Genomic DNA, 19,642 nt, shown 5'->3' on the forward strand with positions numbered 1-19,642 from the left:
TCTCTGCATAAGAGGGTTGGGGGAAGAGAATGAGTTTGCGGACTGAGTTCTCTGAAGCTGGTACTCTTGGGGTGCAGGAGTTTTCTGACTGGGTAAGACTTTGAACATGTTAATATGGAAAGGGGCCACCACGGAGAACAGAGCTAGACTCTCTGGATGCAGGATGGGTGGCTACCAGATTTGCCCCAGACCAGGAAAGGGACTTGTCCCTGGGAGCCAGAGGCTATAGCCCAGGGAATTCCTGACCTCAACTAGGGGATGCTTAGTAAGGCTGTGTAGACCCAAGAGAGAGGTAGAAGTACGTTCTTCCCAGGACGGCATGGGCTTGTGCCATTTCTACAGAACAAGGCTCGTCAAGTGCAGATGAGCCCCTGTGACTTTCTCACACATTTCCCCAATTTCTCAAATCTATTCTCCTGAAATGTGCACTTTGTAACTAGACATTTCTTTGCTGACCCTGACCTGGCTTTTGTTATTTAGCATTAGGCTGCTTATTCTGCATTGTTTTCCTCCACGTGTCATTCACTTTAGTGTTCCATTAACCCAAGGAGGCACTCTAGTCTCACAAGTGTGTGGCGTTAGGGCACTCAAACAGAATAAACTCAGCAAGTCTCCCTGGAGCACATTTTTACATCAAAACTTTTAGGAAAAAACTTCGTTTAAATAAAAATGATACTGGGTGGCGCCTGTGGCTCAATGGAGTAGGGTGCCGGCCCCATATGTTGGAGGTGGCGGGTTCAAACCCAGCCCCGGCCAAAAGCTGCAAAAAGAAATAAAAATGATACCATTATAAAGCATTTTAAATATTTGAGATGGCGTGAACTCTGGCCCACAGCTGATGGCACAGGTGTCATCATTTTCTGGAATAACCACCTGTAGGTGCCTGAGATGCTCTGCATGAACCCTTCCTGGCTATCAGCACTACACAGGCCCAACTGTCAGAGACTTACGTACTTTTTTTTTTTTTTTTTGGTTTTTGGCCGGGGCTAGGTTTGAACCCGCCACCTCCGGCATATGGGACCAGTGCCCTACTCCCTGAGCCACAGGCGCCGCCTGACTTACGTACTCTTAAGATGCTCCCCCACTTCCACTCACCCAGGCACCAAACTGAAAGTCATTCTTGGAACAATAGTTACCTAGTATTTCATCTTCCCTAAGCAACTTAATTTAGGTCTTAAGACTGGTTTTTGAATGGCAATGATGAAAATCTAATTATATCATTATTTTTAAAATCTTAATGTACCATTACTTACAGAGTAACTCCTGTTTATTTCTGAGTTCCATCCCTGTTCCACACCAGTAATCCTCACCAGCTTTCAGAATCCCTGGTTATGCTTTCTTTCACAATCTGATAAATTTACATTCCCTTTTCTGTCTGAAATGCCCCTCCCACAACCCTCATCTACTAGTATTGGAGTCTCTTTTAACATTCAGTTCTAGGCCAGTCACCATGGCTCATGACTGTAATCCTAGTTACTCTGGGAGGCTGAGGCGGGTAGATTGCTTGAGCTCAGGAATTTGAGACCAGCATGAGCAAAAGCGAGACCCCATCTTTACTAAAAATAGGAAAACTGAGGCAAAAGGATCGCTTGAGCCAAAGAGTTGGAGGTTGCTGTGACCCATGACGCCACAGCACTCTACCCAGGGCGACAGCTTGAGACTCTTGTCACCCCCACCCCCAGGAAAAAAAAATCAGTTTTAACATTCATCTCTCCTGGGAGGTTACCCTACTCTCCCAATCCATGTGGTCCTGTTTGCTATGAAGGCACCTGGGTGTACCTCCCCCACTAGATTATGAGCCCTGAGAAGGTAGACAATGCCCTTGATCACTATTGAAACCCTGTGTTTATACAATACACGTTTAAATTTGAAATATGCCCAAGTCTCTTTCTAAAAGCCAGAAAACTATGTAGCTTAATGTTTCAAGTCAAAATCTAAATTGTCATAATTTATTAATGAATAGCAGTAAAACTCACTCTCCAACTCAAATGCATGTGTGCAAGGTCCTACAATTTAATCAATCTGGTAAGTTTTAGGAACTCATTCCTTTTTAATCTAGCTAGAAGAGAAGTGACATAGAATTTTAAGATTTTACTTTCTACATGACATTATTAATATAGCCTAATCTGAAAAAAGTCTGGCCACAAGCATGTTGACTAATTTGCCTATGGAATTGGTGAAACCAAAATGTTTAAATTTATTTTGAATATATACCATCAAAAATATTCACTTACTGTGGCCTTATCTATTTATACCAAAAGGCTTTCTTCCCTCAAAATAAAGGCTCAGGAAACATTTTTTGAATGAAAAAAGGAAAACCACTATACCTTCTAAAACAGTGAGCTCACAAAAAATGCAGCAGATTGCTAGGCATACTTAGTGCATTGTGAAAGTAAGACCACTGAAAAGATTTGAAATGTGGCCACAAATCTTATGAAAATTACAACGAGCCCTTTACTTCATCTACTTTTAGCTACTTCATAAATACTACAAGAGAAACTGGACGGTTTGTGATGAAACTTAGAAAAATTTCTTTTTCCATAAAGTAAACATGTAAATTTTTCCCTTTGGTTTCTTCTTATAATCCTCCTTCACTGTGAGGAAGAGATTTTGAGTTCTTCTAGATTTTTGGCTAGGTGGTTTGTTTCCAAACTGACTGGACTCTCCAGGTAGGTAGTTCCTGCACAGGGTTTTCCTGTCACTGGATCTATGACTCTTCCAACTTTGAAAATGATCTCAGCCAGTTCATGTTTCACATGCTTCGTTCGTGGAACAGGTAAAGCTTTGAGAAGCACGATATCCCCAATTGTGCACTGCTGAAGAGCGTCATGAGCAAAGTAGGTTTTCCGCTTATTAAAATACTGTTGAGAGAAGGAAAGGAACAAATCAATAGTTTGTCTATTTTTAGAGACGAGGTCTAGCTCTTGAGGTCTAGCTCTTGCTCAGGCTGGTCTTGAACCTGGGAGCTCAGGCAATCCACCTGCTTCAGCCTCCCAGAGCACTGGGATTACAGGCGCTTGGCCTAAATCAGTAGTTCTGATAAATAAACAAACCATTCGTCTGTGATCTGGCAAAGCAGTATAGAATATAAAAAGTAATGCATAGAAAACAAGCCAGGACTTGGGAAAAGATATTAAGATACTTAAGAAAACTTCTAGTAAAAAAAAAAAAAGTAGCTGCTTAATTTTGGAAAACAGCCAATTATTTTTCTAGAGCAGATGCTATCCCCAAGCTCTCCTCTATTCCCTTCAATACTCTTTCCCTACATGCATCAATTACCACCTCTCTCTACACTACTTAAACCAGTGGTTTTCAACTTTTTTATCTCACAGCACACTTGACCCTCTAGTTAAAACTTCTGCAGCACACTTAAATTATGTTGACCAAAAAGAAGAGTAAAAAAATATATACTACCATGCTTTGGAAATTCTTTTGAAAATAATTTAATCATCTTTAAAATTTTTCATGGCACACCTAAGATCTTCTCATAGTACCAGTTAAAAATTATTGACTTAAACCAGTCCTTCCTACTGAAGCCTTCTCTCCAGCCTTTAAATCCATTACTCACATCATTAGGGATGTCAGTCACTTAACCACTCCAATTTAGTTTTTTCCACCATAAAACAAGGCTCTAATATCTGCACCTCTCAAGTTATCAAGAGATTCAACATTAAAATATATACATAAAGCACTTAGCTCTGCCTGGCTCAAAGTATTTAGTGCAAATAAGCCACAAATGTTAACAAAAAACTTCTATTCTTTACAACAATCCGCTGTGATAGGTATTGCCATTTTACAAATGACAACAGGTTCATCAAGGTTAAGTAATATGCACAGCTGGTAAACGACAGAGTCAGTATTCAAAGCAAGGTCTTCTGAGGCCAAAGATCATGTCATCACTTTTGGCTTGCTCCTGTAGTTTTTTTTTCTTTTTTTTTTTTTTAGAGAGTCTTACTTTATTGCCCTTGGTAGAATGCCAGGGTGTCACACCTCACAGCAACGTGCAACTCTTGGGCTTAGGCAATTCTCTTGCCTCAGCCATCCGAGTAGCTGGGACTATAGGAGCCCACCACAATGCCCAGCTATTTTTTGTTGCAGTTTGGCCAGGGCTGGGTTTGAACCTGCTACCCTCGGTATATGGGGCCAGAGCCCTACCCACTGAGCCACAAGCGCTGTCCGCTCCTGTGGTTTTGATGTGAGTCAATTAACAGCATTTTTACTTGCCTGTGTGAACAACCTTGAATGCAGAAACCATCCCTGACTATCTCTTCCTCTTTGCACATTTAACAAATCCATTACTCTGTCCCTTCTTCCTAAAATCTTTTTTCTCCTCCATCTCCACTGCACCATCTTCAGTTCAGGTCCTTATCATCTCCATTCTGGACTTTGGCAATAGCCTCCTTTACCTTCAGTCTTCATCTCTATCCCTGTTTCCAAGTTCGTCCTTCCTTTGCTTAAAGGATTAAATCCAAAACACACAAGTCCCTTCACAGTCCAGCTCTAATTGTCCTTGTCATTCATTCAATAAGTGCCAAGCTCTGGGCTCAACCTTGCCACGCTACTTGCTGTTCCTGTAGAATGTTATGCCCTACCACTATAAATGAATTTCCACATACTATTCATCATGGCTGGAATGACTTCCTCCTACCTGGTCCTCTGGATAAAATCTTATTTGAGATTCAGCTTACATGTCTCCTAACTAAGGATGCTCTCCTACAGCAACCTGGGAGGAAAGAATGAGGTGTCCTGTTCTCTGCTCCTACAGTACTTTGCATATGGAATGACTACAGCAACACTATTTTCTTGGAATATGAGTATGAGCCATGTTATACCCACAGAGCAGCACACTGTCTAGCTTAAAGCATATGCTCAACACACCTTTAGTGACAGGGAAATGTTCTTCTGCTGAGAACCCAGAACATTTTGGTGATTTACTAAAGCCACCTGAAAAAAGGAGTGCTCCTCACCTTCAATAAATAGGGATCCAGAACAAGCCTGGTCACTCTCACTTTAGCAGTTTTTTGCATTGCTGTCCCAATCACCTTCCCCACAATCCATTTGGCATGGACGGATGAACGAACTGTAGACATTATGTGGCTTTGGTCACCTGAAAAGCAAAGTTCTCAAAGTTTAATATTCTGGTGATTATGACTCACCAAATGAATTCTGTCACGAGAACTGACCAAATTCAGAAACAGCTTTTGTTAGCTTCCTGGAATCACCATTTTAGAGATGCTCAGTGTCCCCCTCTGAAAATGAGAATAACAGGTCCTATTCACAGGAGTGTTTGAAGATTCAACCCGTGAGGGGCTCAATGTCGCGAATAAACGCTAGCTATGCCTGGTGTCCCTTACTTCTCTCATCCTCGCTGGGCGGTCTTACCCAAAAGCTCACTGCCTGTCTACTCGTGGCACGCGAGCCCTTGGCAGATCTGCGGTAGTGTCCTCCCCAGCGCCGGATTTAGGGCTGCTTCAGGGATCAGTTAATATTGCGTCTATCCCGGGGGCCGGTTGGGGTGAATGGCCTCCAGCCCAGGGCAACCCTAAGGTCAGGTGACTCGACTCGCTCAGCAGGCTCTCACCGGGAGGTTTGGGGGCGCTTGGGGTCCCCAAAACCACCCCCAATAGCAGAAGTACCCAGTCCGCGCTCACCTCCACAAAGCTTTGAGCAGCCACGTGACCGCAGAACTCGGGCTGGAGCGTGATGACGTCACGCCGCACGCAGTCAGCTCCGCCCCAGACCGCCCCTCTCCTCTGCCGCAGGTCCCGGAGCCGTGGGCGGAGTTAAGGGCAAGACTCTACCTTAAATCCAACCGCGGCGGCGGGGTGTTCGGGAGCTTGTGGGTGTTCTGGCTTCTCCTCTCTCCGCGAGCCTACCGTGGCGCAGGAGGTTTCGGTCTTTCCTTTGGTATTCTTTTCTTCCCGTGATCTCCAAGACACTGGACAAGGCCTTCCAAATCAAAGGAACTTTTATTCATCACACATTGAAACTTCAGGTTCTAAATGCTGAATCATTTAGATCACAATCATTTCTATCACCTACAGCAGCTTTTCAGATAAACTTGTGTAGATGTTTGTTTTTAGTGTGAAATTTTAGTTATTTCTCAGTTTCTGTGAGATGAAAGGAAGTGTGCTGTAGGTATCTAGAAGATGTGTGCCAATTATGGGCCAAGCAGACTGTCTGACAATGCCTTCTCAGAGGGCAGTTTGTGAATACACAGTATTAGGCTTTAGTTTGGAAATTGCTAAGAGAAACAGCATACAATAAGCTACTGGAACAGACAACATGAGAGCCAAAATACAGGCGTAGTGAATCTTCTTTGACTATTGAAACATCTTAGCAACTGGTGAGAGAAGCCTGGGAAAATAATTCATCCAGGTATTAGTCGATTCCATACTCATTGCTTCACAAAAATTTATGAACCCTTATTGTCAGAAACTATCCACGGGGTGGGGAGGGGGCAAAGAGATGAATAAAAAGGAACTCTCACTCTCAAAGGCCCACAGTAATAGAGACAGATAAAGAAAAAAGCAATTATAAAACAGGCGCAGGTAATGGGAGCTTTGAGAAAGGAATGCCTTACTTTGGGGAGAGAGAAAACTTGATTAATCAACACCATCTCCCGTTCCCTCCCTCACTCCATGGCTCCAAAACTCTGGTTGAATAAGATGGTAATTTCATGTAATTCAAATTTGGAAGAGTGTCTGGTCTTAGACCAAAGATAGCTAATTTAGCATACTGGCTTGTGGTTGGCTGCTTCTTTTTTTTTTTTTTTTTTTTTTTTGTAGAGACAGAGTCTCACTTTATGGCCCTCGTTAGAGTGCCGTGGCCTCACACAGCTCACAGCAACCTCCAACTCCTGGGCTTAAGCGATTCTCTTGCCTCAGCCTCCCGAGTAGCTGGGACTACAGGCGCCCGCCACAACGCCCGGCTATTTTTTTTTTGGTTGCAGTTAGGCCGGGGCCGGGTTTGAACCCGCCACCCTCGGTATATGGGGCTGGCGCCCTATGGACTGAGCCACAGGCACCGCCCCGGTTGGCTGCTTCTTGCAGCTTTTTAGTGAGGTCTTTCAAAAACAGACAAGCTTTGGTCCAAGGTGGCTCATCTGAAAAAGCAGAGTGGGAAGAACATTCAGCTTGGCCAAGAGAGGTCCTTTCTGCCTAGGGCCAGCTTGGATTGCTGGCCCTAGGCAGAAAGGACCTCTCTTGGTGGTTCTGCACTGGTGGTTCAGTGATAGAATCTTCATCTACCAAGTTGGTTGAATCAGATGATCCTGTGTCTTAAATTTTGAAAAGCCTAATTCTTTGCCCCCAAGCAAACTTTTGGGAAGTAAAGAGGGAAACGTTGGAAGCAAAGTAGGAAACATTAGGACCTAGAAGAAGAGCCTCATTCCTACTCCCTCTTGGGTACCTAAATTTATTTTTTATTTAATTAATTAAATTAATTTTAGATTAATATGAGGGTACAATTAGGTTACATTGTTTGCATTTGTTATGTAGAGTCCAAGTTGTAGTTGTGCCCCTCACCCAGGAGGTGTGCCGTATACCCTTACATTGTGCCTATTAGGTGAGGAGACGCCAATACCTCTCCTTCCCTATCCCCCTGCCCCCACTTGAGTTTAGTTGTGTTTTTCTCTTGTGTGGATGTGTATTTGTTCATCTACTGGTTTCATATTAGTATTGAGTACACTGGATTCTTGATTTTCCTTTTTTCTTTTTTTAAACAGAGTCTCACTCAGTCACCCTGGGTTGAGTGTGTGGTATTATAGCTCCCAGCAACCTTGAAGTCTTGGGCTCAAGTGATTCTGTAGTCTTAGCTTTCTGAGTAGCTGGGACTACAGGCACCTGCCACAACACCTAGCTAGGTTTTCTATCTGTAGAGACAGGGTCTTGCTTTGCTCAGGCTGGTCTCAAACTCCTGAGTTCAGGCAATCCACCTGCCTTGGCCTCCCGGAGTCTAGGATTACGGGCATGCCTTGCTTTTCCATTCTTGTGTTACTTTACTAATGAGAATGTTTTCCAACTCTACCCAGGTTAATATAAAAGATATGAAGTTTCCATCTTTTTTGCTGAATAGTATTCCATGATGTACGTATACCACAGTTTATTAATCCATTCATGGGTTAACAGTTATTTGGATTGATTCTACATCTTGGCAATTGTGAATTTAGCTGCGATAAACATTCTAGTGCACATGTCACACTTAAATTTATATTCTCCTCACCAGAAAAAGATCATAATTAAACAATTCTTTGAGACTTCTGTGTGGAAGGGACAGATTGGCAGTGTGTCCTCTCTCTGGGATTATGCTTTATATTGCCCCAAGACAAAGGTCAAGATGGAGGCTGAGATAGGAAGCGGAGCAGAGCCCTGAGGCCTATAGTTACAGGTCATTAACACCCAGTCTGAATTCTGTTTTTTTGGTTTTTTTTTTTGAGACAGTCTCACTTGGTCATCTTTGGTAGTGTGCCATGGCGTCTTAGCTCACAGCAACCTCAAACTAATGGGGTCAAGTGATCTTCTTGCCTTAGCCTCCTAAGTAGCTGGAACTACAGGCACCTGCCACAATGCCCAGCTATTATTATTATTATTATTATTATTTTTGAGACAGAGTCTTACCTTGTCACTCTAGGTAGAGTACTGTCCTGTTACAGCTCACAGCAACCTCCAACTTCTGGGCTCAGGCGATTCTCTTGCCTCAGCCTCCCCGGTAGCTGGGACTACAGGCACCTGCCACAACACCCAGCTATTTTTTGTTGCAGTTTGGCCGGGGCTGGGTTTGAACCCACCACCCTCAGTATATGGGCCGGTGCCCTACTCACTGAGCCACAGGCACCGTCCCAGCTATTTTTTTTTAGAGATGGGTTCTCCCTCTTGTTCAGGCTAGTCTTCAACTCATGAGCTCAGGCAATCCACCTGCCTTGGCCTCCCAGAGTGCTGGGATTACAGGCATGAGCCACCACACCCTGCCTCAGTCTGAATTCTAGATTGAAAGGGCATGAACAATAACCTCTTGGGCTTTGCTAGCTAGGTCATGCTGTTGGCCAAATACAAACAGATAGGAAAACTACTATGTTGTACTATTATGTCAACCTGAAAAAATCAAAAGGATCAGAAAGAGTTTATAAGAGCAAAAATCCAAGAATGGTCATTCTAGGACATGTAAATCCCAAGGACATGGGGTCAGTACTTGGAAGTTAAAAGTTAACTTCTTTCTTTTTTTTTTTTTTTTGAGATGGAGTCTTACTCTGTTGACCTGGGTAGAGTTCCATAGCATCACAGTTCATCGCAACTTCAAACTCCTAGGTTCCAGTGATTTGCTTGCCTCAGCATCCCAAGTAACTGAGATTACAGGTGCCCACCACAATGCCCAGCTAGTTTTTCTAGTTTTAAGAGATAGGTCTCAGGCAGCACCCGTAGCTCAGTCGGCAGGGCGCCGGTCACATACACCTAGGGTGGCGGGTTAGAACCCAACCCAGGCCTGTTAAGCAACAATGACAACTGCAGCCAAAAAATAGCTGGGTATTGTGGCAGGCGCCTGTAGTCCCAGCTTCTTGGGAGGCTAAAGCAAGAGAACCGCTTAAGCCTAAAAGTTAGAGGTTGCTGTGAGCTGTGATGCCACTGCACTCTACCCAGGGTGACAGCTTGAGACCCTGTCTCAAAAAACAAACAAACAAACAAAAAACAGAGATAGGTCTCACTCTTGCTTAGGCTGAAATCCTGAGCTCAGGTGATCCACTGGCCTCAGCCTCCCAGAATGTTAATATTACAGGCATGAGCCACTGAGCCCAGCAAAAGTTAACTTCATGCTTATAGGAAGAGGCAAAGAAATTTAATATTAATAGGATAGCAGCATTTTTTTTTTTTGTAGAGACAGAGTCTCACTTTATGGCCCTCAGTAGAGTGCCATGGCTTCACACAGCTCACAGCAACCTCCAACTCCTGGGCTTAAGCAATTCTCCTGCCTCAGCCTCCCGAGCAACTGGGACTACAGGCGCCTGCCACAACGCCCAGCTATTTTTTGGTTGCAGTTCAGCCGAGGCTGGGTTTGAATCCGCCGCCCTCCGTATATGGGGCCGGCGCCCTACCGACTGAGCCACAGGCGCCGCCCAATAGCAGCATTTTCTATACAAGCCTGGTTTAAGAGTCACAACACATTCTGGAAAGCCAAGGCAGGTGGATTGCCTGAGTTCAGGAGTTTGAGACCAGCCTGAGCAAGAGTGAGACCCTGTATCTAAAAGTAAGCTGGATGTTGTGGTAGATGCCTGTAGTCCCAGCAACTTGGGAGGCTGAGTCAAGAGAATCACTTGAGTACAAGACTTTGAGGATGCTGTGAGGTGTGATGCCACAGCACTATCAAGGGCGACAAAGTGAGACTGTCTCAAAAAAAAAAAAAGAGGGCGGCGCCTGTGGCTCAGTCAGTAAGGTGTTGGCCCCATATACCGAGGGTGGCGGGTTCAAACCCGGCCCCCGCCAAACTGCAACCAAAAAATAGCCAGGCGATGTGGCGGGTGCCTGTAGTCCCAGCTGCTCGGGAGGCTGAGGCAGGAGAATCGCTTAAGCCCAGGAGTTGGAGGTTGCTGTGAGCTGTGTGAGGCCACGAAGTGAGACTCTGTCTCTACAAAAAAAAAGAAAGTTACAATAAATAATTTAGTTATTGTTGGTTTTCTTTTCCCATGGCTTGTTTTCTTTATAGTTGGTTTTCATTTTAAAAGAGTATATTTAACATTTCATCTTAAATTTAAAAGAATATATTTAACAATTTAAAAGAGTATATTTAACATTTCAATTAACATTTCCAATTTAAAAGAGTATATTTAACATTTCATCTTAAACCATGAAGTCACTGAGTGACAAAAGTAAGAGGGAGGTTAACCTATAATTAAGATCAACAGTGGAGAGGGAGGGGCAGTCTTCCCTGGTGCCCTCTGGTCATTTACAGCATTTTACAAAACAGTGAGATAATGAGGAAGGCCAATCAATAGTTAGAGAAATAAGGATTACAGCTGCCTGTTATGCAACTTGGGCCTCATAATCACATTCCTTTAAGGATCAAAATAATTTAAAGTTCCAATAACTTAGATTTTAAATTACTTTTTTTCACAGTTTCCAATAGAGTTATATAGTCAGGAAAGTGTCCAGTTTTGCTCAATACACTTTTCAAATGTCACCATGGAGGGCAAAGGCTGAGAAAGATTCTCAAGATTCTTCAGGCTGCATAAGAAGCATGGTGCTAGCATCTACTTCTGGTGATAGCTTCCAGGAGCTTCCATTATGGTGAAAGGTGAAGGGGAGCAAGAATCACCTGGTGAGAGGGAAGAAGAGAGTGATCATAGGAGTGCCAAGCTCCTTTAATGAACTAGCTCTGGTATGAGAAGTGAGAAATCATTCATTACCATGGAGATGGTACCAAGCCATTCATGATGGATCTTCCTACATGATTCAAACACCTCCTCGGAGGTACCTCCTCTAACATTGGGGATAAATATCCAAACTATATCAATAAGTAAATGAGAAAATGCAGAGAGGGACTCCTAGGGCACGGAAAGCTGAAATGAAGGGAAAAGCAGGCTGGGTGTGGTTGCTCACACCTATAATCTCAGCACTTGGGAGGCCCAGCCGGTGGACCATCTGAGCTCACAGGTTTGAGACCAGCCTGAGCCAGAGCTAGACCTTGTCTCTAAAAATAGCTGGGTGTTGTGGCAGGTGCCTGTAGTCCCAGTTACTTGGGAGGCTGAAGCAAGAGAATTGCCTAAGCCCAGGAGTCTAAGATTGCTGTAAGCTATCACGCCATGGTAGTCTATCAAGGGTAACAAAGTGAGACTCTGTCTCAAAAAAAAAAAAAAAAAAAAAGGAGGGAAAAGCAATACTTAAATCATTTGATAGCATTTCAGAAGGACAAAGAAAACTGCTCTTCGTGGGGAACTATGAAAAATGGAGTCCCAAGGCGCCCAGCTGTGGAAGAAGAAAGAGGCCCTAAATGAAAGATCCTGCCGTAGATCTCCTAGATTGGAAGGAAAAGTTTTCACAACGTGCAATTCTGTACATTACATATAATTACACAGGCTTATAATTCTTATGGATTTGTGAATCTTTTACCTGAGAAGGCTCCCTGAATCCTTCAGAAGGTATTGACACTTTGTGGATTTAATAGGACAATGTGAAATTACGAGGGTTTACAATTCGTTCCATCAGCAGTCTACTCTTACTGACATCTAAGGCCTTTAATCCATCCTGGTCACCATCCTTGAGGGAAGGGAAGCCACCCGAGGAAGTGAAGAAAAAGACAGAGTAAAGCTTTTGGAAATTACTTTGGAAATTACTTTGTATAAAGTAGGAAACTTCATCCAATTTAGTAAATAACACAGTAGAAATAAAAATCTCTTGTTGTTGTTATTTCTTTAGAAACTAAAAAGGTATTTGTAAGAGATTGTTCAGCTGGTTGAAAAACATATAAGTCTACAGAACTTGTAAGGTGTGTGTTTCGGTTTTTTTTCAATTTTATCTAGTGTATGTAAGAGACTCCAATTAGCTTACTGAATAATATGCCAGAAAACAAATCTTCAGTTCTTACAATTATTCCTACAGGTTAGCTTATTCATGTAAGAGACACCATGTACTTTATAGATAACATACTGGAAACATAGATTTCTAATTACTGTGGTTTCTTATGGAACTGCTTGTAAGGAAATCTAGTTAGACTGAAGAAAACGCAAGAGTGAGAGACTTTCAACTTTCACTACAGATACGTAATTCATCGAGTTCAGTAGTCTTGTCAATGTGTAAGTGACTCTCAACAGGAACCTACAAGTTTTTGTAAGAAACTACAGCCACTGTAGTGGACCCTGGATAATCCTGGTAGGAAGTGATTTTTACTAATTTATGTAGTAATTGTTGAGGGAATCTTTATCCTTGGCAGGAGGGGGGGTCCCAAAAACTTTTTATAGGTAAAGAAACAGTATTTCCATATTTATAACACTTCTGTCACCAATGTGTGAGATTTCCATACATTACAATTTCCATAATTTTTTTTGGATACCAACTGAGTACCTTAAAATTTAACTCAATTCTGGCACTAACTACCCAGAGTTATTGAGAACCTCAAAGGTTAAGGAATTGGTTTCAGACAGCTGCCCTCTACTTCAAACACCAATCACAAATGTTGGGTCCCCAGGTTACCCCCACTCTGTCCAACCTGGTTACATATTGGAGGTTCCTATGATCCTCTCTTCAGATTTGATAATTTGCTGTCATGACTCCCAGAACTCAGGAAAACACTTTACTTCCTATTACCAGTTTATTGTAAATGATATTAGCATAAAGGATACAGATGAACAGCCTATTGAAGAGATTCATAGGGTGAGGTCCAGAAGGGTCCCAAGTGAAGGAACTTCTGTCCCTACAGAGTTTGAGTTGTGCCATCCTCCCAGAAGGTGTATATATTCAATAACCTGGAAACTCTCTGAGTTCTGTTGTTTAGTGTTTTTATGAGGATTTTATTACATCGGCACAATGGATTACATCATTGGTCATTGGTTATTAAGTCAATCTCCAGCCCTCTATCCTCCCGAGAGGTGGAGAGTGGGTTGCAAGCTCCAACTTTCTATTCACAGGCTTGATTACCAACTCCCATCCTTCAAGTGTCATTTTATGACCATAAACTCAGGTATGGTAAAAAGGATTTTTTTTTATGAATAACAAAACATGATTCTCTCTCCCTATCACTCAGGAAATTACAAGTATTTTAGGAGCTCTGTGCCAGGAACCAGGATTAAGACCAAATATATACTTCATATCATATTATGGTATCACACCAGGTGTTTCCCTCCAGAGGATCTCAACATGTGCCTCTTGTGTAGCACCAGACTGTTTTCCATCTCCCCTAATCTACTTACTATTTTCCAGACAAACCCTTCATGTCAGGCAGCATAATGGACCTTGAAAGATGTTTATGTTAGAACCTGTGAACATGTTATTAATACCTTTGTTGCATGAATTCTTATGTGTGGTCGGTGTTGCAGAGTGTAGAACCTGCTTTTGAAATTGTATTTTAATAAAGAGGACTGCAAGCTCTGGTGGCAAGCAGCAAAGTTCTTTATTTCTCTCCAGCTTATATAACTGGTGGTACACATACACACTGTTAATCACACAACTACATTGTAACAATAGATTAACTCTTCTCTAGGGTCTGGTAATCTACTGATTCACTGATATACATTCTTTTTTTTTTTTTTTGTAGAGACAGAGTCTCACTTTATGGCCCTCGGTAGAGTGCCGTGGCCTCACACAGCTCACAGCAACCTCCAACTCCTGGGCTTCAACGATTCTCTTGCCTCAGCCTCCCAAGTAGCTGGGACTACAGGCGCCCGCCACAACGCCCGGCTATTTTTTGGTTGCAGTTCAGCCGGGGCCGGGTTTGAACCTGTCACCCTCAGTATATGAGGCCGGCGCCCTACCGACTGAGCCACAGGTGCCGCCCGATATACATTCTTATATGTTTTTTACTCTACCCAAAATAACTTTCTTTGAAAAACATGCTGTCAGCCATTTATTCACATAAAGATAAGGTCACAGAGCATAGCAGGGGAGAAGGCTGCTTGAATGTCTGCTTTTTAGGCCCCAAACCAGCTGGAGGCTGTAAATTATCTAAAAAGAACACAACCCGGACATTCCTAAGATATACCGTTGACTTGTATGCAAGTCCCCAGCCTCCAAGGTCAGCCATGAGTTATGGAAATTTTACCTCTTGCATACTCAGGCTATATGTCTTTTATTGGAATTATATACTGGTCTCTCCTAGACTGTGCCAAACAAGATTGTTTACTATTTCACTCTCAGACTGGCAGAGCCAAAAATATATGGGCCTTTTGCCTATATACCTTATATGGCAAAAGGATTTTGAAGATGTTTTAAAGTTAAGGATCTTGAGATGGGGACATCAATATTTTACTGGATTTTCTAATTGGGGCCAATGTAATTACAAGGTTCTTATAAGAGGAAGGCAAAAGTCAGAAAAAGACATGATGACTAAAGCAGAAGTTAGAGAGATGTCATTTGAAGATGGAGATGGGGCCATGAAGGAAGAAATAAAGGTGGCCAGAAAATGGAAAAGGCCAGAAAATATTATAGACTCCTCTCTGTAGCCTCCAGAAGCAATGTAGTCCTCCTACCTTGATTTTAGCTGCCTAAGATTCATTTTGGACTTCTGACCTTTAGAACTGTAAGATAATAGGTTTGTATTCTTCTAATCCACTAAGTTTGTGGTGATTTGGTACAGCAGCAAGAGGAAACTAATATACCCTCTTTGTTTACTATTCCTTGAACTGCCTTTATCCATTGCATGCCAAAATATTACCCACTCATCCTTAAGAATCTGGCTCAGATAACATTTCCTCCAGAAAACCCTTTCCAAAGCATCTAGTCAGCAATAACAATTCACTTATGCTCCAATAATATATTTTCTTGCAGTTGTTGTGGCTTACATGCTAAGCTGCTTGTTCCTCTGTAGTTTCATCATGCATCTGCTTCACTAACTATTCTGTGTGTTCTCTGAAGGGAGAAGGACCTAAAGCCTGGTCATTTTTTTTTTTTTTTTTTGTAGAGACAGAGTCTCACTGTACTGCCTTCAGGTAGAGTGCCGTGGCGTCACACGGCTCACAGCAACCTCTAACTCTTGGGCTTATGCGATTCTCTTGGCTCAGCCTCCCAAGCAGCTGGGACTACAGGTGCCCGCCACAACACCCAGCTATTTTTTTGTTGCAGTTTGGCGGGGGCTGGGTTTGAACCCGCCACCCTCGGCATATGGGGCCGGCGCCCTACTCACTGAGCCACAGGCGCCGCCCAAGCCTGGTAATTTTGATTTCTATACAGCATCTATCCTAGTGCTTTGCACAGACTGGATACACAAAAAATATTAGTGTATAAGCGATTGGTTACATACAAGAAGCTTTTCTATAAACAGTGAGCATTCCCTATGGTGTGGGTATTCTTGAACTGCATTGTTCAGCGGAATTGAGGCAGTCCAGAATTGTACAAGACACTGACGTTTCACAGCTTTGGGTTCACATTGTAACTGGCTGCATGCTGAATCCCTTGGTTCTTGTCAATCTGCTATAAAGAATGATAGCAGGTGACAGGGCAAGGATAGAAAAGGATGTTTTTGCAGGCTGAAAAGAAGCAAAGGCACATATGGAGTGTTAGAGTAGGCCTCCTCAGCCTGGACTCTGGCCCCATGCTATCTGGGTCTCTGAGGAAGAGCTATATTATTTGAATTGCCCAGTGGAGTGTTTGTCTCCACCCTAGTGATGGGAGGGGAATTTTACCCCATTATGGCCTTATCCAAAAATGTCTTGATGTCCAACGGTGGGGATGGGGAGTAGGCATGGGGCGAATGTGGGGTGACAGGGGTGGAGGGACCACAATGGTAATGACATGTTAACTGTCCCAAGGTTGCCTTGAGTCCTAGGGGCCCTATACTGCACTGTGCATCATGGGAGTCCTGTGCAAAGTCCCTTTATCTTTCTTCTGCACTCCACTTGCTTGTTTCTACTCCTCCCTGTTTACTCTAACAACATTAGTAACAGGTTAATTATTTAATAAGTGTCCAACTTCAACTGTCCTTAGACAACAAAAAGTGATCTTAAGGGAAAACAGAGAACTGGGAGCAGTAATCACAGCTATTTTCGAGGCTGGCAGGGGGGCTATTTGAGCTCAGAAGTTTGAGAACACCCAGGGAAACATGGTGGACGTCATCTCAAAAGAAAGAAAGAAAGTTAAAGATCATCCAAAGAAAGAAAAGAAAAGAAAGGAAAGGAAAAGAGAAGGGAAAAGCAGAAGAAAAGAATTCAAGGTCAAAAACAGAAATTAATGAATAAGAAAACAAGAGAATAGCAGAATAAATCCCAAATCATTTTGTTTTTGGAGAAAAATGACTATTGGATAGATAAAATCCAATGGGAGGGACCAATATTTGTAATCCAACCAAATGTGCACTAGGGTACGATATGGATGTTTATGAACTAATAGCGATTTTGAGATGTGGGCTATCTATACTGGTAATGAGATTTCAGAGTTTAAAAAGGAAGTGGAAGCTACGTTTAGACTTATTCCTACTCAGGAAGACACAAGAAGTTAAGGGGTAAAGAAGCACATAGCACAGGTTTACTGGAGTGGACAGACTAACGGAACAGCTGGCTGTACCAAGAGCTCAGGTATTACTATTAATAGTTGGTGGTGTGGGAGATTGCATTTTCTACATCTCCCATCCTACATGTTCTTCCTACAATATGATTTTTTTTTTTAAAGAGTACCTTGGCATCATAGCTCATGGCAACCTCCAACTTTTGGGCTCAAGTGATCCTCTTGCCTTAGCCTCCAGAGTAGCTGGGACTACAGACGGCCTCCACAATGCCCGGCTATTTTTAGAGATGGGGTCTCGCTCTTGCTCAGCTGGCCTTAAACTCCTCGGCTCAAGCAATCCAACTTCCTCAGCCTCTCAGAGTGCTAGGATTACAGGTGTGAGCCACCGTACCTGGCCTACAATATGATCTTGACAAATCCTCCCATCAAATACTGGGGCTTATTGTCCCTCAACTCCACCCCCCTTCCTGAACCTGGGCTGACCTCTGTGACTAATAAAATATGATGGAACTGATACTTTGTGAATTTTGAGGCTGTGTCATAAAATACTACCCAGTTCCACCTTGTTCTTTTGGAGTGCTTACTCTTGGAATCCAGCCACCATGCTGGGAGAAGGCCCATGCAGCCTGTGCAGAAGCCCACCTGGAAGGGAAACCAGGACTCTGGCCCAAAGCCCCGACTGAGCTTCCAGCCAAGAGCTGGCACCATTGCCAGCCTCTAGTCAACCTCCTCCTGCTGATGCTGTGAGGAGCAGAAGTTGTTCCCACAGAGTCTTATCCAATGGACAGGTTCCTTAGCCAAATAATATTGTTTTAACCCACTAAATTTGGGGGTGGTGGGTTATAAAGCAGTTCAGCAGAACAGATGGGAACATCAAAGTCCCTCATAGGTAGATTTTCCTAAAATATTCTAGAAGGGAGCATGGTTACAGACACCCAGACCTAAAAAGGCTAATCTGTGCTGTTAGACAGGTGTGTTACATAGCTGGAAAGATCTCCCTAGGATCAGCACCCTGCAAACTACTAGATCCGGCTTACAAAATTTCTTACTCTGGGAGTGGGAAGAAGAGTTTGGAACCATGCATCTTACTGCCAGAAGCAAGGATCTCAATCAGTTGAGGTTTATTAAGCCAGCTTTAGGGCATAGCCAGAAAAACATGAGCCACAGATATATCTGGGTTGCTTTTCTGAAAAAGCACTTCATGTTCTTGCAAGTGAGTTCATGCCCAGGAAATCTACATTTTATATAAGATAAGGTGAATGTTTAAAGAGAAAAAGGGAGTAAAGAAGAATTAATTATCCAAGTGTCTCTGGGTAGGTAGAGGAATGATTGATCTGCAACCAGGAAGATAAGTTTGTTTTGTTTTTTTGTTGTCGTTGTTTGATTTTGTACCCTGGGTACAGTGCAGTGGTGTCAGCCTAGCTCATAGCAACCTCAAACTCTGGGCTCAAGCGATCCCCCTGCTTCAGCCTTCTGAATAGCTGGGACTACAAGAGTGAGCCATCAGGCCTGGCTAATTTTTCTATGTAGAGATGAGGGATCTTGCTCTTGCTCAGGCTGGTCTCAAACTCCTGAGCTCAAGCCATCCACCTGCCTCAGCCTCCCAGAGTATCTAGGATTATAGGCATGAGACACTCTGCCTGGCTAGAAGATAAGCTCGTAATGAGCATTATCAGTGAGGTATCAAACAGACTATAATTTTAGGAGCTAGACCTAAGTTACAATTGGTATGTCCTTGTTTATAGAAGGCCAGGAAAGAATTTACTTATGAGGTGTTAACAGAAAAAAAAAAAACCAAACCCAAACTCTGTAAGATAATTTAAAGAATTTTATTCTGAGCCGAATATGAGTGATTGACGGCCCAGGGAGTCATACCCAAGAAGCCTTGAGTAAGTGGTCCTGAGGTGGCTGGGTTATAGTTTGGTTTTATACATTTTAGGGAGACAGGAATTAGAGGTAAGCCATAAATCAATACATGGAAAATATATACTTGTTTGGCCCCAAAAGGCAGGACATCCTGAAGCAGGGGCTTACAAGTTATCGGTAGGTTCAGAGATTCTTTGTTGTGATTAAAAAAATAAAGCATTGCCTAAGATCTTGTAAAGTGTAAGTTAAGGAAGTCTTAGGCCTCACTGTCAAGGGGAGGAAGCTTGCCTCTGGGTGGTGCCAGAGAACAGCAGAAGGGGCTACTGGCTACCAGGTAGTGATTTTGTAACCAAGTCCAAGCTTGGTCTACTACTGCAGGGCAGCCAATAAATTGAAAGGCAAGATTTTGAGGCAAGAAAAGTGACTTATTCATAGAGCCAGCAAACTGAAAAGATGGTGAACTAATGTCCTAAAGCACTATCTTAAGTCCAGACGCTGTGGCTCATGCCTATATAATCCTAGCCCTTTAGGAGTCAGAGGTGGGAGGATTGCTTGAGGCCAGGATTTTGAGATAAGCTAAACAAAAGTGAGATCCTGTCTCTCCAAAAAAGAAAAATTAGCCACGTGTGATGGTGCAC

General features: G+C 43.0%; 2 protein-coding genes across 4 annotated transcripts in view; both read right to left on the minus strand.

The window, feature by feature from the left end:
- Positions 1-2,507: 2,507 nt before the first annotated feature.
- Positions 2,508-5,751, minus strand: MRPS17 (mitochondrial ribosomal protein S17). 3 transcript variants are annotated; one of them, XM_053555194.1, is made up of 3 exons: positions 5,652-5,751; positions 4,968-5,107; positions 2,508-2,861 (listed from the first exon to the last, which is right to left on the minus strand). In XM_053555194.1, exons 2-3 carry the CDS (start codon positions 5,088-5,090, stop codon positions 2,592-2,594), a joined length of 393 nt encoding a protein of 130 aa, XP_053411169.1. In that variant the 5' UTR covers positions 5,091-5,107; positions 5,652-5,751; the 3' UTR covers positions 2,508-2,591. The 3 variants fall into 3 exon arrangements, with proteins under 3 accessions (XP_053411169.1, XP_053411170.1, XP_053411171.1); XM_053555195.1 differs by lacking the exon at positions 5,652-5,751 and adding an exon at positions 5,383-5,617; XM_053555196.1 differs by lacking the exon at positions 5,652-5,751 and adding an exon at positions 5,184-5,208.
- Positions 5,752-5,825: 74 nt separating this feature from the next.
- ZNF713 (zinc finger protein 713) overlaps positions 5,826-19,642 on the minus strand; it is a 94,262-nt gene continuing 80,445 nt past the window's right edge. Inside the window, exon 5 of the mRNA XM_053555101.1 lies at positions 5,826-5,949. The gene's annotated coding sequence lies outside the window, so the exon portion shown is untranslated. The remainder of the gene's footprint in view (positions 5,950-19,642) is intronic.

The sequence above is a fragment of the Nycticebus coucang genome, chromosome 12, assembly GCF_027406575.1.
Source record: "Nycticebus coucang isolate mNycCou1 chromosome 12, mNycCou1.pri, whole genome shotgun sequence".
NCBI lineage: Eukaryota > Metazoa > Chordata > Mammalia > Primates > Lorisidae > Nycticebus > Nycticebus coucang.